Below are 20,214 nucleotides of genomic sequence, written 5' to 3'. Positions count from 1 at the left end.
TACTCATAGCTCCATAGTGTGGGAGGTGGTTTTTGTGACAGTAACGGTGCGCGATTAATGGACCCACAAATCAATAGCCCAGTCGCTAACCGCTGGCCACAATTAGTTGCCAGGCCAGAAACACTTAAATTTCGGGCATATTGAGCTGTGCCAAGCCAAGATTTAACATTCACTCTGAATACAGCTGTTCATTGCCACAAAAACGTGCTTTACACATTATGGCCATGAGGGCGCTACCATAGTTATGGTTAAATCTCAAGAGCTGGATGTTGTTGGCTAGTTACCTTCGATTTAGTTTATTATTTCAGAATTTTGAGCCGGTTGTGTGCAGACGCAGAAATTAAAAACAAACATACGCTATCATATAGTCATCTTTAACTTTTATAGAGCTGTTGATCAAAATGAGGAAAACAAGATTCGTAGACAGACAGTTTCTCACATTCTAAACATGGCCAAGCAAAACTAAATTAACTAAACTAATTATATGGAAAAAATTTGAAAGTTTATTTTTTTTTATAAAATGAAATACTTTAATATAAAATACATTACTTAGTCTCAGCTGTAGCTTAGTTATACATATAATGTTACTCGTGACTTAAATATTACATTGCGATTTTGGATAAAAACATCCTCGTAGTTTGTACTTAAACTACGATAATATATGTGAGGCTTTCTTCTCAACATATGCACAAAACATGAAGGAATTTTGTATCCTAGTCGCATGTTGCAATGTATGTGGCACAGCAGTTTGTTTGCGGACTTACAACGCTAGAAGACGGTTTTCGATACACGTGACATATAGTTCACTGTGTAGCTTTGTGCTTAATTACAAACAAACAAACTTCAGCTCTTTAAATAATTGAATTTGTTTAATACCATGATGTCCTGGTTTTTAATACATTATACGTAGAATAAACAAGTTATCAACTTTGAGCATTTAGTTAAGTTCTTAAATATGTATTTGCAACCGTTTAAACACAATTTTTATTTAGAAATGTAAAAACTAAAATCTAGTATCGAATAACTCGAATATTTCGGTAAACTCGACAATGTCTGATTTATTTCCATATTTGTGATGAAGTTTTTAACGAAACTTTTCTCATTGAGAAATTTACGTTAATTCATAATTTACATTCCGCATTGAAATACTATACTAATTTGCGATAAATTTTAGTGATAAATATGCGCAAAAATACAGTTTATTTCTAAAACATTTGAAAACGTTAAACTAAATTGTATTTTTAAAAACTAAATACATATATACGTGCAAATAGCTTTTAAACTAACTTTTTAACTGTTTTCGCAGTGTTTGGAGCATTCTTGGTACGTGTCTTGCGAAGCTCAGCTTTTACTTGTTGCAGTTGGCGTACTTTTACTCATCAAAAGGTATTCGTACTTTCAAATGTTTTAAGTTGTGTCTTAATATATTTCTCTATACCTTTCCAGCCACTTGGGCTAATAAATTACTTTAGTTTCCTTTAGTCGGTTTTTAAGTTTCCAGTTCTGATATGATTAATTATAATACTTTCTTTAAACATTTCCTCAGTGCTTAACATAACTCAAACGCCCGGCATGGCCAGGTGGTTAGGGCGCTCGACTCGTACTCTCAGGGTCGCAGGTTTGAATTCCCGTCGAACTAAACATGCTCGCCCTTTCATTCGTTGGGGCGTTATACAGCTACGGTCAATCCCACTGTATCGTAAGTAAAGGAGTATCTCAAGAGTTGACGGCGGGTGGTGATGACTAGATGCCTTCCCTCTAGTCTTACACTACTATATTAGGGACGGCTAGCATAGATAGCCCTCGTGTAGTATTGCGCGAAATTCAAAACGAACATGACTCAAGAAGGCATTGCTATGTGTTGTCACCTTTCACGACTTCAAAACGACGCGTAATCTTCACAATATTTTTCATGTATATGTGTTCAAAACAATGAAGGGCTGTGGCACAAGCAAATTATTAACTGAAAACATTATAATGCAGAGCGCTAAACAGCAACTAGCATACACGTGTTAATCTTTGTCTTTATTACAGGTTATTTGGATTAAAGTTTCAGTTCCGAAGAATAAAATAAAATAAACATCATATGTATTATATTCTATGTACATTAGCACTGAAGTCTATATGGTGGTGCACTAATTTCAACAAATTATTGGTATTTACATATACATCTATCTGTACGTTTCAGTGACATAATTTGTAATAAAAGTGAGTTACTAATTTGTTTAAAACTTTTGTCTTCTGGGTTTCTTTGTTTTGAATTTCGCACGAAGCTACACGAGGGCTATCTGCGCTAGCTGTCCCTAATTTAGCATTTAAAAACTGGAAAGAAGACAGCTAATCATCACTAGCCACCACCAACTCTTAACATACTCTTTTACCACTGAATAGTGGGAGGGAACGTCCTATAACAACGCCGCCATGGTTGAATGGGAAAGCATGTTTAAAATGACAGGGATTCGAACTCGCGACCCTCCGAGGGCAAGTCAAGAACCCTAACCACGTGGCAAACTTTTCTTTCAGTACTAATAAATAATTTATATTTATGTTATTTGTAAAACGCATTACTCCAAATCTTTCCTAAATAATAATTTGATAAAGACTAACAAGTTGCGTGGGGGCGTTATAACGTTACGATCAATCCCACTATTCATTGGTAAAAAGAGTAGCCCAAGAGTTGGCGGTGGGTGGTGATGACTAGCTGCCTTCCCTCTAGTCTTACACTGCTAAGTTAGGGACGGCTAGCACAGATAGCCCTCGAGTAGCTTTGTGCGAAATTCAAAAACAAAACAAACAAAACTCACAAGTTGTATATAAATTATGAATATTACGACTCATATGTAGCTATTATAATAGCCATGTTTAAAATGTAATAGCTAAACTGCCTTGTAGTTTGGACCTAAAAATAAATGACTAAACTTGATGTAATAGTAAAATAATTATGTGATCGATATTTCAATTAAATAATTATTTTTCTCTTGTAATTATTTTAACCTTTTTTTTCTTTACACTTTCCAATTACATTATGTTGCGTTTGCTTGTTAAACTATTTTAGCGCCATCTGCCGAAGGGATGTAAAGCATTTTCGAATTTTCATTAACACATTAGTCATTATAGTGTGTTAGCTTTTTTCGCGTCTTGTATTTTCCATACACAAAATGAAGAACGTTTACGGTCAGTTAAATAATGTATTTTGTACAGCAAAGGTTATAAGCAAAATACTTTTGTACTTCAATATATATAATGTGTTCTAGCGGTAACAGAAAGAAAAAATATTATGAACGAGATCTGTCTAGATTGGATCTGAAATGTGAGTTTTTCAATTTTAAGTGAGCTGCATAATTTAACATTCCGTCTGAAACTAGGCCTGAAGTCCTATGTAAAGAGTTGGACTTAGTTTTTTTGAAGTAAAAACGTTGAAATTGTACAAATATTTCAATTTTCGAAAAACAAATGCAAATCAGTGCATTTTAGACAATGAATTATTTTGATATCAATCATACTACTAAAACCTGTTATTCCAGAATTATCGCAATCGAGCAGGCGTTAAGGACATTGAAAATATGTGGAAAAACGAGAGTTGTAAAGACCTTGGAGCTGCACTCTTTGCAGTTTTGATTGTAATGAATTGTGGGATAATATCTCTGTCTAGAACTCGGAGGTGAATCCTGTGCAGTTTTTTTAATTGTAGTGAAGTGTGGGACAATACCTCTGTCCGGAACTCGGATGTGTACCCTGTACAGTTTTGATTGTAATGAATTGTGGGACAATATCTCTGTCTAGAAATCGGAGGTGTATCCTGTGCAGTTTGGATTATAGTGAAATGTGGGACAATATATCTGTCCAGAACTCAGAGGTGTACCCTGTGCAGTTTGGATTATAGTGAAATGTGGGACAATATATCTGTCCAGAACTCAGAGGTGTACCCTGTACAGTTTGGATTATAGTGAAATATGGGACAATATATCTGTCCAGAACTCAGAGGTGTACCCTGTGCAGTTGGATTATAGTGAAATGTGGGACAATATATCTGTCCAGAACTCAGAGGTGTACCCTGTGCAGCTTTGACTGTAGTGAGGTGTGGGATAATATCTGTGTCCAGGAGACTCGGAAGTTTAGCCTGTGAAATGTTTATTGTTTTGAAGTGTGGTCCAATACCTCTCTGTCCAGAACTCGAAGGTGTAGCTTGTGGAGTCTTCATTGTTTTGAAGTGTTAGACAATACTTGTATTGTCAACATCTGACTCGCACTGTTATGTTAAGATAGTCTAAGTATTCATGCACGCATTAACTATAAGGATATTAGTATAACGTAAATTTGACCCATGTGAAAAGTGTTGCAATATACGCGTATCTTACTTTTTTCTGATTAGGTTACCAAGATTTGGTGTTCTCGTCATAATAGGGTTAATAATATTGTGCATTACGATAACTGCAGTATTAACCGTTTACTACGTACTTCCACCGACGGTGTTGTTCGCTCAAGCTGATTTACGGTAAGCCTTGAGTAGCTTCATACTTTAAAGTGAATTCTACTCGATTGCAATGACATTTTATCCTACTATAGTTGTTATATTCACTTTCTATCAATAATCTGTAGTTTATATTAACAGTAAAACATTCTTAGAAAAAGAGGTTTCTGTAACCTGCATCTAGATAACTATAGAAATATACAGTTTCTATTTCATTCGTCGAATAAATCATGTTTTTGTTTTAGCGATTGTTTTCAAGGAATTTCGATCTTTTTTTTTTTCATAAAACACCGAACTGAAACTTCAAAAATACTTGTTTTATAACAAACGCTGGACTATCTGTTATTGGTTGAAAACCAGTTCTTAATAAAACACTTTATATACGTGTTTCTTTTGAAAGATGCTATTGGCAAATCTCCAGAAAGCACGTGAGAAAACGTGTAAGTGATTAACATACGATACTGAGTCACTTTGTTTTAGAACATTATTACTGAAGATAAAGATTTTGTTTTTGTTTTTTTTCAGGCAAAGACTTCAATTCGAGGATATTATGTATCATAAACCATATATCCATCTTGGGGCGTATTGTGTTGGCATGTATCTTGGGTACGCTATCGCCAAGCGTTCTCATATCATATTGAAACCGGTAGGAAAAGTTTGTTCTCCTTTCAACTATTTTTTTCAAAAGTAAAGAATAAAATATATATTAATATTGTTTTCCAGCTAGTAGAGTTCTCAGAATTTTAATAAACACGAAGCCCGATCAAGTATTCATACACAGTTCGATCAGCATTAAAATTATTTCACACGTCATTCGATTCTTTTAGGAAGGCACAATGGACAATGTTACTTGTTTCTGATTTCAAGTAGTAACATATTACTTAAGAGCAAATGAAATTTAAAATATTAGAAATTAAAGTGTAATGACAAAACGAGGTTTTACAATTTACCACAAAGCCTGGTATGGCCACATGGTTAGGGCGCTTGACTTGCAATCCGAGAGTCACGGGTTCGAATACCCATCCCCTCCCCAAACATGCTCCCCTTTCAGCCATGGTAGCGTTATTATGTGGCGGTCCAGCCCGCTGTCTGTTCGTAAAAGAATATCTCAAAAGTTGACGGTGAGTGGTAATAACTAGCTGCCTTTCATTTAGTCTTACTCTGCTAAATTAGGGACGGCTAACAAAAATATCCCTCGTGTACAATGCGTGAAATTCAAAAAACAACAAAAAAGTCCATATTTAAATGTTCATATTATCCAATCAATTGTTTGTTTTGTTTTTTTGAATTTCGCACAAAGCTACTCGAGGGCTATCTATGCTAGCCGTCCCTAATTTAGCAGTGTAACACTAGAGGGAAGGCAGCTAGTCATCACCACCCACCGCCAACTCTTGAGCTACTCTTTTACCAACGAATAGTGGGATTGACCATCACATTATAACGCTCCCACGGCTGAAAGGGCGAGCATGTTTGGCGCGATGGGGATGCGAACCCGCGACCTTCAGATTACGAGTCGCACGCCTTAACACTCTTGGCCATGCAGGGCCTATTATCCAATCAAAGAGACAAATGTTGATATTATAATTTCTTGTATATGTTATGATACATTCAGTATATGAATTTCTGGCTATCAAGTTTACTTAAAAAACAATGTTTTTATAACTCTATTTTGGATTATTTCTATGATTTTTTTTTTCTAAACAACATTTGAATACAACTGTACAACACAGTTATGTGAACATAATGTTTGGATATTTATTAGAATACTAGTTTTTCAGTGATTCTACAGTTCTTGAGAATTTGTCAATGACCTTTTCAGTATATCCTGGTGTTTGGCTGGATAGCAGCAGTCGCCTGTAATTTAGCTGTTGTATTTGGGGTTTACTATTGGAACGAAGGAAACGAAATAATAGAAGCTGTTGATGCTTTCATCTATGCTGCAACACACAGGACAGTCTGGGCTCTTGGGATTGGCTGGCTAACGTTTGTTTGTGTTACTGGGAATGGAGGTAAGTGAGATTAAGTGTTCATTATATTCAAATTACATTTTTAATTACAGTGTTTTCTGTGAAGTTTAGTTACAATGTAAGAAGCGAAGGATAATTGAGCACTTTAGATAAAAAAAATAACAAAAGTAATAACCTTTCTTCTCGTTTCGGAATCTAAATCAAAAGAAAACCACACTGACATTTATTTACGTCATTTGGCAGTATCCTGTGTAATAACAGAAGATTGATAATGATTCTAAAACCTCAGTCGGTGAGGTTTAAATGATAGACGTAAAAAGTATTGATCTAACCAAAACTAATAAGCAGTTACAATTAACAGAAATGTGTCTAAAATTGTACTCACCAAATGTGAATACATGATTTGTATTTGTTTTGTTTATGCAAGCTTTAATTGAAATATTAAACTAAAATAACATTTTCATAGTTTTGAACACTGACCAATATTCATCGATACTGGCAAGTTTCCAAATAAAAAAAACCACTCTTTTTACTTTATTTGCTTATTTCTTTATATCTGAAGGGATTGTCAACAAGATCTTGTCATGGCGAGCATGGATTCCTCTCGGCAGGATAACCTTTCTGACCTACCTCATTCACCCTCTGGTTCAAATGACGTTGGTAGCGCATGTGAAAGAGAGACTTCAGGCTGATCAATATGTCGCTGTAAGTCTTTCTTTCTCATTTAAATTGTATGAACTTACATAGTGGATAACAGCAGTGTATGATTTCAAAATTCGCATATTTTTGTGAGTTTGGAGAAGTTACTATTTAATCCCAGCCCAGGCAACCTTTTTGCCAGACCCAGAATCGGGCCGTTTGATTTGATCTGAACTTGAATGAATTACATTCATGTTCACATCTACCCAACTTTTTCTTTTCGAGACAGGTCCCGACCTTTCCTTCTTTCCACTACTACCTTTGCCTCCACCCAAAAGACCATTTAGTGAGACATTCCCCACCCAAAAAGTCAAGAATAATAACGATAATTAATTTATTAAAATAATAATAATAAAAAAAACCCCACCACTTAATCCTAATAACAATCCACGAAAGGGGACGAAGAGGAACTACAAAGTTCCTGAACACTAGTTGGAGAGAGAACTCTTCGGTTTCTCTCTCTAAACTGAACCCTGCCACGTTAGTTTAGTTTAGTTAGTTTTAGTTACTATTTAACTGTTAAAGGCCGCACGCACGTAAGTAGCATTTGAATTTTAGTTGTTGTTGTTTTGTTTACATTATATATTGAAATCAAACTTGTAGACAGAACCTAGTATCAGCGAATGCCAATATATTTATTTCATAAAATTATTTCGTCTTCTGCACGAAGGAAAAAATATTTGTCATTAAATTCTGAATGCAAAGTTTTATGTTAAAAATGTATAACTGTGTACACAATAAAGAAAATAATCTGAGGTAGTGTAAGTAATAATGAGAGGTTATTTGGTTACCTTACAGAACTGACATGACTTAATTAAATAAATAATATTAGTTGAAAAGATATTATTTTCTGAAAACATAAAGTACCTATTGTACCATCACGTTAGTACATTATATTATTACAGGTGTATCTGTTTAGTGTTTTAAAGTACCTATTGTAGCATCACTTAGTACATTATATGTATTTTATTACAGGTGTATTTGTTTAGTGGTTTACTCCTAGCTTCTCTGACCATGGCGTCGTTCCTGTCAGTTCTTGTAGACATGCCTTTTCGAGAACTCGAAAAAGTTGTTGTGTCCACGTTTAGAAAATGCTCAAAGTCCGAGCAACGAAAGGAATCCATTGGATCTATGAAATTAGGATCCAGGAAAATATCCACGAGAGATAAGGAAACATGGACCTGGCATCCTGAAGAGGTCATTAATAACCCAGTGATGGAGAATCAACACGTTGACTGACCTGAATAACTAAGTTTAAATGGAGATATTAAGTGTAAGAAAGTCATTGTAAAACTACTTTAAACTCTCAATTTGAAAGTGAACTCAGCAAATGATACCTTGTGCTATCCAAATTGCACAATGAGTTAGAACCTGCAAGTCAAGCAAGCCACTCTTAACGTATATGTTTATATGTACTTGTAGAAACGAACATAAAACGAAACATCGAGATTCTAACTGATGCACTTATGAGTGGACGACAAGAAAGGAGAAAATCATTTATCAAAACAATTTCATTAACTTATCATTTTCAAAAGAATAACGTTTGTAGATGGCTAGTTTATTACCTGAGCGTCAAATTGCATTATTTTTACTGATTCTAAGTTGTACTATACCTCATAGTTTGATTTAGCCACTTTTCCAGTCTCTGTGTTCTGACACCACATTATTTATCTATATTGAGTTCCAAACCGAAACGTAAACTCGTTGAATATTGAAATGTATTAAAGGAAGCATTAGAAAGAGGACAATACAATTTAAAATTTTGTTTACCTGAATAAAATTCCAGGTCACGATACGACTGTTATAAGTATGTTACATGAAATGTTTAAATAGATTCCAGCAAAATATTGTCCATTGGGAATTACCCTCTGTGAACAAAAAAAGTGACTACACCAAGAAACATTAGCTGGAAATTATGGATACAAGGCGTAAAATTTCTATTTGTTATTTAGCAACTTTAGATAATTTTGTGAAAGGGAATGACTCATGTTGCATCATAAATCTAAAAAAAAAAGTGTGTGTGCCTCGACTACTAGAAACGTTTAACTAAACCTCAAAGTAATCCAGGCTTTGATAGATGTTTAACTAAACCTCAAAGTAATCCAGGCTTTGATAGAGGTTTAACTAAACCTCAAAGTAGGCCAAGCTTTGATAGACGAGAAGTTAATTAGTTGATATTTTAAATAAACGGGTTGCAGTCGTTACTGATATTTCACTATCATATGCGGCATTTCTGCGGACAACCACCGCTATAAACCGAGTTTCGAAACCCGGCCCACTGTGTAGCTACGTGCTTAATTACAAACAACCAACTACTATAATATGCAATATTGATCAAAAATTTTCCATGGCACACATATATATATATATATATATATATAAAATTCCTCTCGAGCCACGTGGTTGCTATTTATTTTGAATACCGACCAATATCCGTATTTCAAAAGAGTTCAATTATTGTGATGAAATAGAACTGTTTAGTTTATGTAAGGTAATATAAAAAATAAACAACTCAGAAATACAGTTGGTAATATATCATTTTTCACAGAATCTCCTTCTGCTTATTTAGTTTAGTAGTCGTTGTTTTAAGTTAAGCACAAATCTACACAATGGGCTATCTGTGCTCTTGCTATGACGGGTATCGAAACCCGGTTTGAGTCTGCAGACATGATGCTGTGCCACTGGGAGACTTATAGAAATTGATGTTCAAACTTATAGTTCAGTCGTTTGTTACTAATCTGTCTCACAGTGGATCAGCAGTCCCTTTACACACTAGCAATGTTAAATTTCAAAGTTGGATTCAAACATGGTGGACAGATCGCAGACGGTCTACCTTTTAGCTATTAGTTAAAACAAAGAAACAAACAAGCAGTTGTTGATCGATTTTCTATATAAATAAATAAATTTCATGAAAGACTTAAGTTTGAAATTCCAAATAATACCACAATTTCGACTTTTTTATTTCAAGGATATAGAGCTATGTCTTTTATAAAATATTCTTGAAAAACACGAAAAATATTTTAAACAATCTAAGTTTCATTATTTCCTTGTAACATTGAAGTATTACATTTTCAACAGTTCCTTCGAATACTTAACAGTATTTAATATTTGTCTGTTGCTAAGCACAAATCCACACAATGGGCTATCCGTGCAGTGCCAACAACGGATATCAAAACCTGGTTTTTACCATTATCTTCGAACTTATTGCTGATCCACTGTAGGAGCATTTAATAACCAAATATATATACACACAACAAACTTTTCAAACTGTTAATTATGAAGTAAAATGTAAAAAAAAAAGATATGCCAGACACAAACAAAACGTTTTTTTAATATGTAGCTAGAGCGTTTTTATTTACAAGTTAATACGTTCCTACCATATGTTTTACATTTCTCATGACTACAGACAAATATATTTTGTTTCTCAATTAAGTAACTCAACAATGAGAATTTATTATACAACCTTTTTGTATTGAAAAAAATACTACTAAAGCATAAGTTATATTGTAATAATTTTAACGAAACACCGCCAAATTGAATATTGTTATTCTCTGATAGATGAGGTATGAGTAACATTTGTTCGAATGAATTTTAAAATACATTCCAAAACAATTATTATATAGATTTATTTTTTGATATAATGCATTAAAGTATCCTGCAAGTGCTTAGGAATGACACTAAAATGAATTATTTATATCTTCTGTGTGTAATTAAAACATAAAGCTAGGCAATGGGTCATCTGTGAAATAACACGATAATTGTTTATAATATTCATATTCAAGTTTGTACTGTGTTCAACAAATGTGTCTTACGGTACCCATAACTGTAATAAAGTGTGATTTTTGTAGATGCTGAACACACATAACTTCAACAGGGAAATACCATTTAATTTGCATTTATCCATCATGATTTGTTATTATTAGTGTGTTCAAATTATTTTTGAGAGTTTTAAATATATGTTAAATCTTAACTATTATTATTTAAACTGTATAATACAAAAAATAATTAACATATAGCAGTTTATATAAAACTATTCATTCACAATTAAATTTATGCTATTTTTTTATATTAGCATCCTACTACACTGTGTAGAGATGATGCAAGTGCCATCCCAACTATCTTCTTTGCACTATTTTTGAACGACTGATATTAGCCATACCTACATTTACTTTTTTGAAAATGTTTATCCTTTACTTATTTTCTTTAAGTAATGCAGTGTTTCAGTAGACATAAGAAGGTTGTATTTATAGCCATGTTCTAAATACAATGAGGCTTGAACTGTAATATTTATTATTTACCTATTATTGGTTAGTGATTCCTGTTTCACCTTGTACTCTTTTAACTTTTTAATGGTATATTTCTGTAAGAAAGCAAACTTCAAGAGGTAATTATACCATTGTTTTATATTAAGATTTCTTTTAAATGTACTACTACTTAATAATACTTATAAAAGCAGATACTCCATCTGAACAAATGTCACCCTTATTGAAACTGGTTGACATTGTTTTCATTCTTGAGTTATGTAATAAAAAGAGATGAAAGAAAAAACATTCAAACTTGCTTACACTCACAGAACTTGTGATTCAATTATTACACAGATACTGTAATAAAAGGAAACACTCTACAGTATTGTAAAGTTTTGATAACCTATTTAAAATATCTTTTCAATGAACAATTGAACTAACCCTACAGAGACAGTGCTACCACCAACTTGACATTCAGATGATGGTGAACTGAATATTAAAATCAGATACTTGACTGCATTAAATACACAATTACAATTAATGATTTTGTTTCAGCTACATTTACTATTTAAATTATTTGCAAGTAATACTTATTTATTTCTTAAATCTCATATACGTGTACGTACATCTAGATCTGTGTTGTCCAGTTAGTAATTCATGGGCCAAATCTCATATACATATATGTACATCTAGATCTGTGTTGTCCAGTTAGTAATTCATGAACCAAATCTCATATACATATACGTACATCTAGATCTGTGTTGTCCAGTTAGTAATTCATGGGCCAAATCTCATATACATATACGTACATCTAGATCTGTGTTGTCCAGTTAGTAATTCATGGGCCAAATCTCATATACATATACGTACATCTAGATCTGTGTTGTCCAGTTAGTAATTCATGGGCCAAATCTCATATACATATACGTACATCTAGATCTGTGTTGTCCAGTTCGTAATTCATGGGCCAAATCTCACATACATATACGTACATCTAGATCTGTGTTGTCCAGTTAGTAACTAATGGGCCAAATCTCATATACATATACGTACATCTAGATCTGTGTTGTCCAGTTAGTAATTCATGGGCCAAATCTCACATACATATACGTACATCTAGATCTGTGTTGTCCAGTTAGTAACTAATGGGCCAAATCTCACATACATATACGTACATCTAGATCTGTGTTGTCCAGTTAGTAATTCATGGGCCAAATCTCACATACATATACGTACATCTAGATCTGTGTTGTCCAGTTAGTAATTAATGGGCCAAATCTCACATACATATACGTACATCTAGATCTGTGTTGTCCAGTTAGTAATTAATGGGCCAAATCTCACATACATATACGTACATCTAGATCTGTGTTGTCCAGTTAGTAATTAATGGGCCAAATCTCACATACATATACGTACATCTAGATCTGTGTTGTCCAGTTAGTAATTAATGGGCCAAATCTCACATACATATACGTACATCTAGATCTGTGTTGTCCAGTTAGTAATTAATGGGCCAAATCTCACATACATATACGTACATCTAAATCTGTGTTGTCCAGTTAGTAATTAATGGGCCAAATCTCACATACATATACGTACATCTAGATCTGTGTTGTCCAGTTAGTAATTCATGGGCCAAATCTCACATACATATACGTACATCTAGATCTGTGTTGTCCAGTTAGTAATTCATGGGCCAAATCTCACATACATATACGTACATCTAGATCTGTGTTGTCCAGTTAGTAATTCATGGGCCAAATCTCACATACATATATGTACATCTAGATCTCTGTTGTCCAGTTAGTAATTAATGGGCCAAATCTCACATACATATACGTACATCTAGATCTGTGTTGTCCAGTTAGTAATTCATGGGCCAAATCTCACATACATATACGTACATCTAGATCTGTGTTGTCCAGTTAGTAATTCATGGGCCAACTCTCACATACATATACGTACATCTAGATCTGTGTTGTCCAGTTTGTAATTCATGGGCCAAATCTCACATACATATACGTACATCTAGATCTGTGTTGTCCAGTTAGTAATTAATGGGCCAAATCTCACATACATATACGTACATCTAGATCTGTGTTGTCCAGTTAGTAATTCATGGGCCAAATCTCACATACATATACGTACATCTAGATCTGTGTTGTCCAGTTAGTAATTCATGGGCCAAATCTCATACACATATACGTACATCTAGATCTGTGTTGTCCAGTTAGTAATTCATGGGCCAAATCTCATACACATATACGTACATCTAGATCTGTGTTGTCCAGTTAGTAATTCATGGGCCAAATCTCATACACATATATGTACATCTAGATCTGTGTTGTCCAGTTAGTAATTCATGGGCCAAATCTCATATACATATATGTACATCTAGATCTGTGTTGTCCAGTTAGTAATTCATGGGCCAAATCTCACATACATATACGTACATCTAGATCTGTGTTGTCCAGTTAGTAATTAATGGGCCAAATCTCACATACATATACGTACATCTAGATCTGTGTTGTCCAGTTAGTAATTAATGGGCCAAATCTCACATACATATACGTACATCTAGATCTGTGTTGTCCAGTTAGTAATTCATGGGCCAAATCTCACATACATATACGTACATCTAGATCTGTGTTGTCCAGTTAGTAATTCATGGGCCAACTCTCACATACATATACGTACATCTAGATCTGTGTTGTCCAGTTAGTAATTCATGGGCCAACTCTCACATACATATACGTACATCTAGATCTGTGTTGTCCAGTTAGTAATTCATGGGCCAAATCTCACATACATATACGTACATCTAGATCTGTGTTGTCCAGTTAGTAATTAATGGGCCAAATCTCACATACATATACGTACATCTAGATCTGTGTTGTCCAGTTAGTAATTCATGGGCCAAATCTCATACACATATACGTACATCTAGATCTGTGTTGTCCAGTTAGTAATTCATGGGCCAAATCTCACATACATATACGTACATCTAGATCTGTGTTGTCCAGTTAGTAATTAATGGGCCAAATCTCACATACATATACGTACATCTAGATCTGTGTTGTCCAGTTAGTAATTCATGGGCCAAATCTCATACACATATACGTACATCTAGATCTGTGTTGTCCAGTTAGTAATTCATGGGCCAAATCTCATATACATATATGTACATCTAGATCTGTGTTGTCCAGTTAGTAATTCATGGGCCAAATCTCATATACATATAATGCACATCTAGATCTGTGTTGTCCAGTTAGTAATTCATGGGCCAAATCTCATACACATATACGCACATCTAGATCTGTGTTGTCCAGTTAGTAATTCATGGGCCAAATCTCACATACATATACGCATATCTAGATCTGTGTTGTCCAGTTAGTAATTAATGGGCCAAATCTCACATACATATACGCATATCTAGATCTGTGTTGTCCAGTTAGTAATTCATGGGCCAAATCTCACATACATATACGCACATCTAGATCTGTGTTGTCCAGTTAGTAATTCATGGGCCAAATCTCATACACATATACGTACATCTAGATCTGTGTTGTCCAGTTAGTAATTCATGGGCCAAATCTCATATACATATACATACATCTAGATCGGTGTTGTCCAGTTAGTAATTCATGGGCCAAATCTCATATACATATATGTACATCTAGATCTGTGTTGTCCAGTTAGTAATTCGTGGGCCAAATCTAACCAACCAACCACAAGGCAGAAATGTAAATGAAACTGTTTTCCCTATTTATAAAGAAACTTTATCCAACTTGCACCACTTACTCTTTCACATTATTCCTCCTCCCCATACATTGTAGTGTACATGAGGCATGAACCAGGTGGACAAAATCAATTAACTATTTGTGACTATGATTGGCTATTCAGTTAGTACTGTGCACTCACTAGTTGGATTTTTTGTTTTTATTGCATGTGTTACACACTGTTCAATTTTTATCAGAAACCAAGTACTCTTGATTTTATTTTTAAAATTTGCAGCAATCCCCCTACCGCTTTTGTTTAAATTAAACAAATTAATATGTTTTAATAACCATAATAATGTTTTAATATAAAACATGTCCATTGTAATCAGAAATAATTAAGTAGCTAGTTAGCCAATTTATTCATTACATTGTTTGAATAGGATAAACATAAAGTCATCAGAATATTTTGTCATTACCAATCACATTCATTAAATTTAATTAAGCCTATCTGAATTCATATTTTGATTTGATGATCATAATGAAAAACTTTCATGTTTACACCTATCATAACATGAAAAATAGCATATCTATTAAAATCATTGTAATTTTAAACAAAAATTCAAAGTACCAACAAATGTAGAGCCAGAAAGTTATCCTAAGATTTATTTGAACATCACAACCTTTCCTCCAAACCAGTATCCAAATCAATTTACTATATTTACACTATTATAACATAACAGTTCAATTCATGCTCAACCAAATGATTTTTAAATTTTTCTGACAGCTGTTTTAAAAGTTGTGTTTGACTAGAAAATTATTGATCAAATCATTTTATATGTCTTCATAAAAGAAGTTAAAAACTATGTGGAAAAAATAGAGAAATGCTTGAAAATGAAAAAAAATGGATAATATACTTTCAAGGGAAAATACTTTTTCCTAAGAATGTATTATTATAAGGATGAGTAATAAAATTCTTATAATATTAAGTGCATTTTTTACAGGTAAAACTCCTATGTATGACAGTTTGAACATTTTTGGATTACGTGTTACATTACACAATTTTTTTTACAAAAATATGAATTTTATAACATTTTTGAAATAAGAATAAAAACTAACATACAAAATCAACTTAAAATCAGTGATGAATAAAATTAAAAAGGTCAAAGAAATTTTAACTTTAGGTCAAATAACTTAGGAGCACATTTGCTTGTTAATCCACAAAACTTTATTACACATGTATAGTAATACAAAAACTGTAAGAAGCTGAAATTATAATTAATAGAGTTTAGTGGATTAAACTATACATATTTCCACTGTATTACAACTACTGAATTCTTGTTAATAAAAATAAATATTTATTTCATGATATTTCCAAAACAAATTTTTATATAAAGTTCATGAACTTTTTATTCTAAAAGAAAAAGAATCAGAAATAAATTAATTTTAAAAAATGAAAATAATTTTATCTCCATAAATTAACATTAGATGTCAGTTAGTTAAATACATCTTATACTGTTCAAAAAAAGATACATTAAAAATTATTAAAAGGCATTTGACAAACAATACTGCCTTTCATAAAAAAAAGAAAGAAATGTCAGATCTTGCTAGATGGTGTTTATTATTTATTTCTCACAATTAATATATTTATATATTTTTCATCTGCAAAATTAAATAATTAGTAGTATTTATAATTATATTTAAAAAGAAAATTTCAAGTTTTGTCAAAATTCATACTTTAGGGTTTGTAATCAAAACTCCCATTTTAAATTTTTTTAAAGTTCTTACTTACACTCGTCATACTACTTGCATTTTCACCTATTTTGGACAGCATCGATACAAACAATATTTTTCCATGAGAAATCTAGCTTCTATACAATTAAAAATTCAATTCTGTAAAGAGTCTACGTTATAAGGGCCATAAATGTCCTAAAAAATCCTAATTTAGGTGAAAACAAATTTCTAAAGCAGGTTTTCCAATTGGTCCCTCAGGAAAAGCAGGGACAATAATAGGACAAAGTCTTCAAAAAGTAAAACCTTTGGAAAAGAGAATTTTGGTTTCATAAGGGACTTGTAAGAATATTCTTACACAATTGTCTACTTTTCAAAGCCATTAAAGTCTTAAAACAAATACTGAAACATAGGCAATGTAACCTGTCTTGTAGAGCAGTTTGCTGATGAGGTCTAAACTTCACCTTAGTCAGTTCTTTATGTTTATCTCTGTTCATGTTTGAAGAGTTGCAGTCTTTTGAAAAATATAGCTGAAACAGCAAAACTAGCATCTGTTAATGGCTGACGCCAATACAAAAGTTCACGACCATCTGATGCTGGAACCATGTTTCCTATGCAGTATTTTAGTGGGTTTTATCCCTCACTACTGTTAAAATGTAAAACTTGTTAAAGAAACTATCTCAAGCAACACTGTCATGGGTACATATATTGCAGAACATAACACCAAGTGCATATAAGTAAGACTAACAAGCATTTAGCTGTTAAAATTATCAGAGCCTAGCCTTATCAAGACATAATTGACAGAGATATAAACACTTTCCTACGTGAAAATCAAGCAACATGCAGCTGAAGCAATTTGGCAAAAGCTAGTGCAGCTAGAAAACTCAAAACATATTAAGCTAAAGGAATATTTAATCACATTTCAGTTACTCTTCATTAGAATGGAGGTTACGTCACTTACCAGAAAGCAGAGAAAACAATTTGCTCATCTTGTAAAATAAAATATGTGCCTCTGATGCCAAAAGTCTATAATCCATGCAAACCAAACATTATGCTATCTTAAGTTAATAATGGGAGAAGTTAGATTGTACGTATTTTTGGAAGAAGTTTTGTTTTTCAGATTTAGCTAAGCCAAAAATGTAATTTAAAAGTAGGAAAATATAATAAGTTTGCTGAGGAATAATGGAAAGTACAGAACCTCAAGAATCAGTGAAAAAAGTAGGAAAGTAAGAATCCTGGTAAAGTTTGGACACATTGTTAGAATATCTGGAAAAGGTCAAGGGGCAAAAATTGACCACTGCAACATTCCATTGAAATTCATACTGTTGTATTAGCTTAAAACTTATTGGTTATTGGCTGAGGAGGCCTTAAAAAGTTTGCTGTAGACTCCAGCTTCATAAAAGAATGAATTGAATTTTACAGAAATTAATAAAGCAATCAGACAAAATCAGTGACACAATGTTTCTGTTTCATACCATATGGAAGCATCTGGAATATGGAATATACCATATGGAATATCTGGTTGTTGTTTTTTAATGAATTTCTGAAAAACAAAACTGCATATCCAACATTAAGTAAGAGTTATGTAATTTTGAATTTGAAACAAAAACGTACTACAACAGTATATTTACACTTTTTAACACTTAAAGTGGTCAAAAAGTTAGCAGTTGGTGCTGCAATCTAGTTATCTTCCCTCTATTCAACATTTCAAATTAAGCAATAGTGGCAGATGTCCTTTCCAGCTTTACCACAATAAAACAGTAAGAACAAGTTTGGTAACAATACAAAGAAACTCCAAGACCCTCAATAGGTGTCGGTACTTTCATTATTATAATCTTTCTGAAAGGAAGATTCAAGTTTCCATTCTACTTTCTTCAGAAAAAAATCACATAGCCTCCTACAATGGTGGATCAACCTCAAAGTTTCTATAATTAAATTACTTTTCAGGTTAACCTTTCCTGGAAGGACCATGGGTCAAAGACCACGTCATCACATTTGTTGACTTGCATTCAACATTTTATTGTACTGCTATTTTATGAACTTATGTCAATAAATTTGGGATCAAATTATAGATTATAATTCAAACTTTAATATTATATGCAAGATTTTCATTTAAAAGTAAATATCAAAAGAACACACCTTAATACAGATGTTAGTCAGTCACATGGTATGTTGAATGCAGCACTGTTTAAAATTAGAAGTCTGTGATGTCAAAATATTAAGTCTATATACACTAGAATACAGGATAAGAATCTCCTATCTTTTATTTTGCCAGATGGCTTATGTACTGAATCAGAAACAGTGGTCCCTTTCACCTTTTTCCATTTTTGAAAATACTCTTATATACTCTTACTTCAATATATACAACATGTGAATAACCAATAGACAGCTTAGAATGTTCCCCTCGCAGTTTGCTGAGTTGTTTAAATCTGTGAAAACACTACCATATTCTTTTGATCCAATATTTAAAGAAATCTGATTGTGTCTTTAGTCTGCTCAAAGTTTAATATTTTTTTAAATCTAAATAACATCTTACATACTAGGCTAAATAAATTATAGTGGAATTCTATGGCATCAATATAGTTATTTATGAATTTTTGATTATTCAACTGTATATATCAAATCTAAAAAAAAGTTGTTTGATATCTTCCAAGTGCAAATTTTTAAAGGACAGAGCAACTTATGTCAAGCAGCAACCATGTCCAAAGGTCGTAGTAAGAAGAAAATTGTTTACTTTACTTCTTGATTTATTATTCTGTATTTTAAGAAAAATACATTTAATTATTTATTTCTAAACAATAGTAATCTATATACACATATAATGTATAATAATTGAAATGTGACTGTATGTTACCAAATACTAGTCCATCAAAATACATCCAAGAGAGGGAAGACTAACGGTCAGTTTTATGTTATTGCATACATAACACCACATGAATGCAATGGAAGGGCAATATAATAAAAACATTAATAAATATGGAGCATTACGAGACTTAGACCAAACATTCATATTTTGATGTTATAATAAGTAGTAATTCTAGCACGAAAAAAGAATAAGTACAAATTACTTGTAATCTTCACCAAAAATTCACCAAATTTAATGAAGATACACATCATGTATCAGAAGATATAGTTCAAATACTTAAGGTGTGCAAATATGTAAACAAACTCATTTATATTATACCAAGCCTGTCGCAAAAGAGTTAAACAATTATACTATCTTTTCAGTTATTCGACTAAGAATACACATTTAACAAAATGTTTTCTGTATCTTAACAATATTTTACGCTTTAGATACATCACAAATTATCATGGGCATTTCTTTCATTTTTAGCATATTAATGTTTACGTGCATTCAACAAAGTAAAATAACACAGCACAAA

The 20,214-nt window shown here is 32.8% G+C and overlaps 1 protein-coding gene across 2 annotated transcripts in view; it reads left to right on the top strand.

The window, feature by feature from the left end:
• The window catches only part of LOC143251954 (nose resistant to fluoxetine protein 6-like), a 40,000-nt gene extending 27,656 nt beyond the window's left edge, over positions 1-12,344 (top strand). For both annotated transcript variants that reach the window (XM_076503326.1, XM_076503325.1), the window contains exons 10-15: positions 1,307-1,386; positions 4,373-4,495; positions 4,997-5,117; positions 6,291-6,480; positions 7,001-7,143; positions 8,113-12,344. In XM_076503326.1, the coding sequence (XP_076359441.1) occupies positions 1,307-1,386; positions 4,373-4,495; positions 4,997-5,117; positions 6,291-6,480; positions 7,001-7,143; positions 8,113-8,376 (921 nt within the window). In that variant the 3' untranslated portion in view covers positions 8,377-12,344. The remainder of the gene's footprint in view (positions 1-1,306; positions 1,387-4,372; positions 4,496-4,996; positions 5,118-6,290; positions 6,481-7,000; positions 7,144-8,112) is intronic.
• The last annotated feature ends 7,870 nt before the right edge of the window (positions 12,345-20,214 follow it).

The sequence above is a fragment of the Tachypleus tridentatus genome, chromosome 6 (genome assembly GCF_004210375.1).
Source record: "Tachypleus tridentatus isolate NWPU-2018 chromosome 6, ASM421037v1, whole genome shotgun sequence".
In the NCBI taxonomy this organism is placed as follows: domain Eukaryota; kingdom Metazoa; phylum Arthropoda; class Merostomata; order Xiphosura; family Limulidae; genus Tachypleus; species Tachypleus tridentatus.
This window is presented reverse-complemented; position numbering and strand designations above follow the sequence as displayed.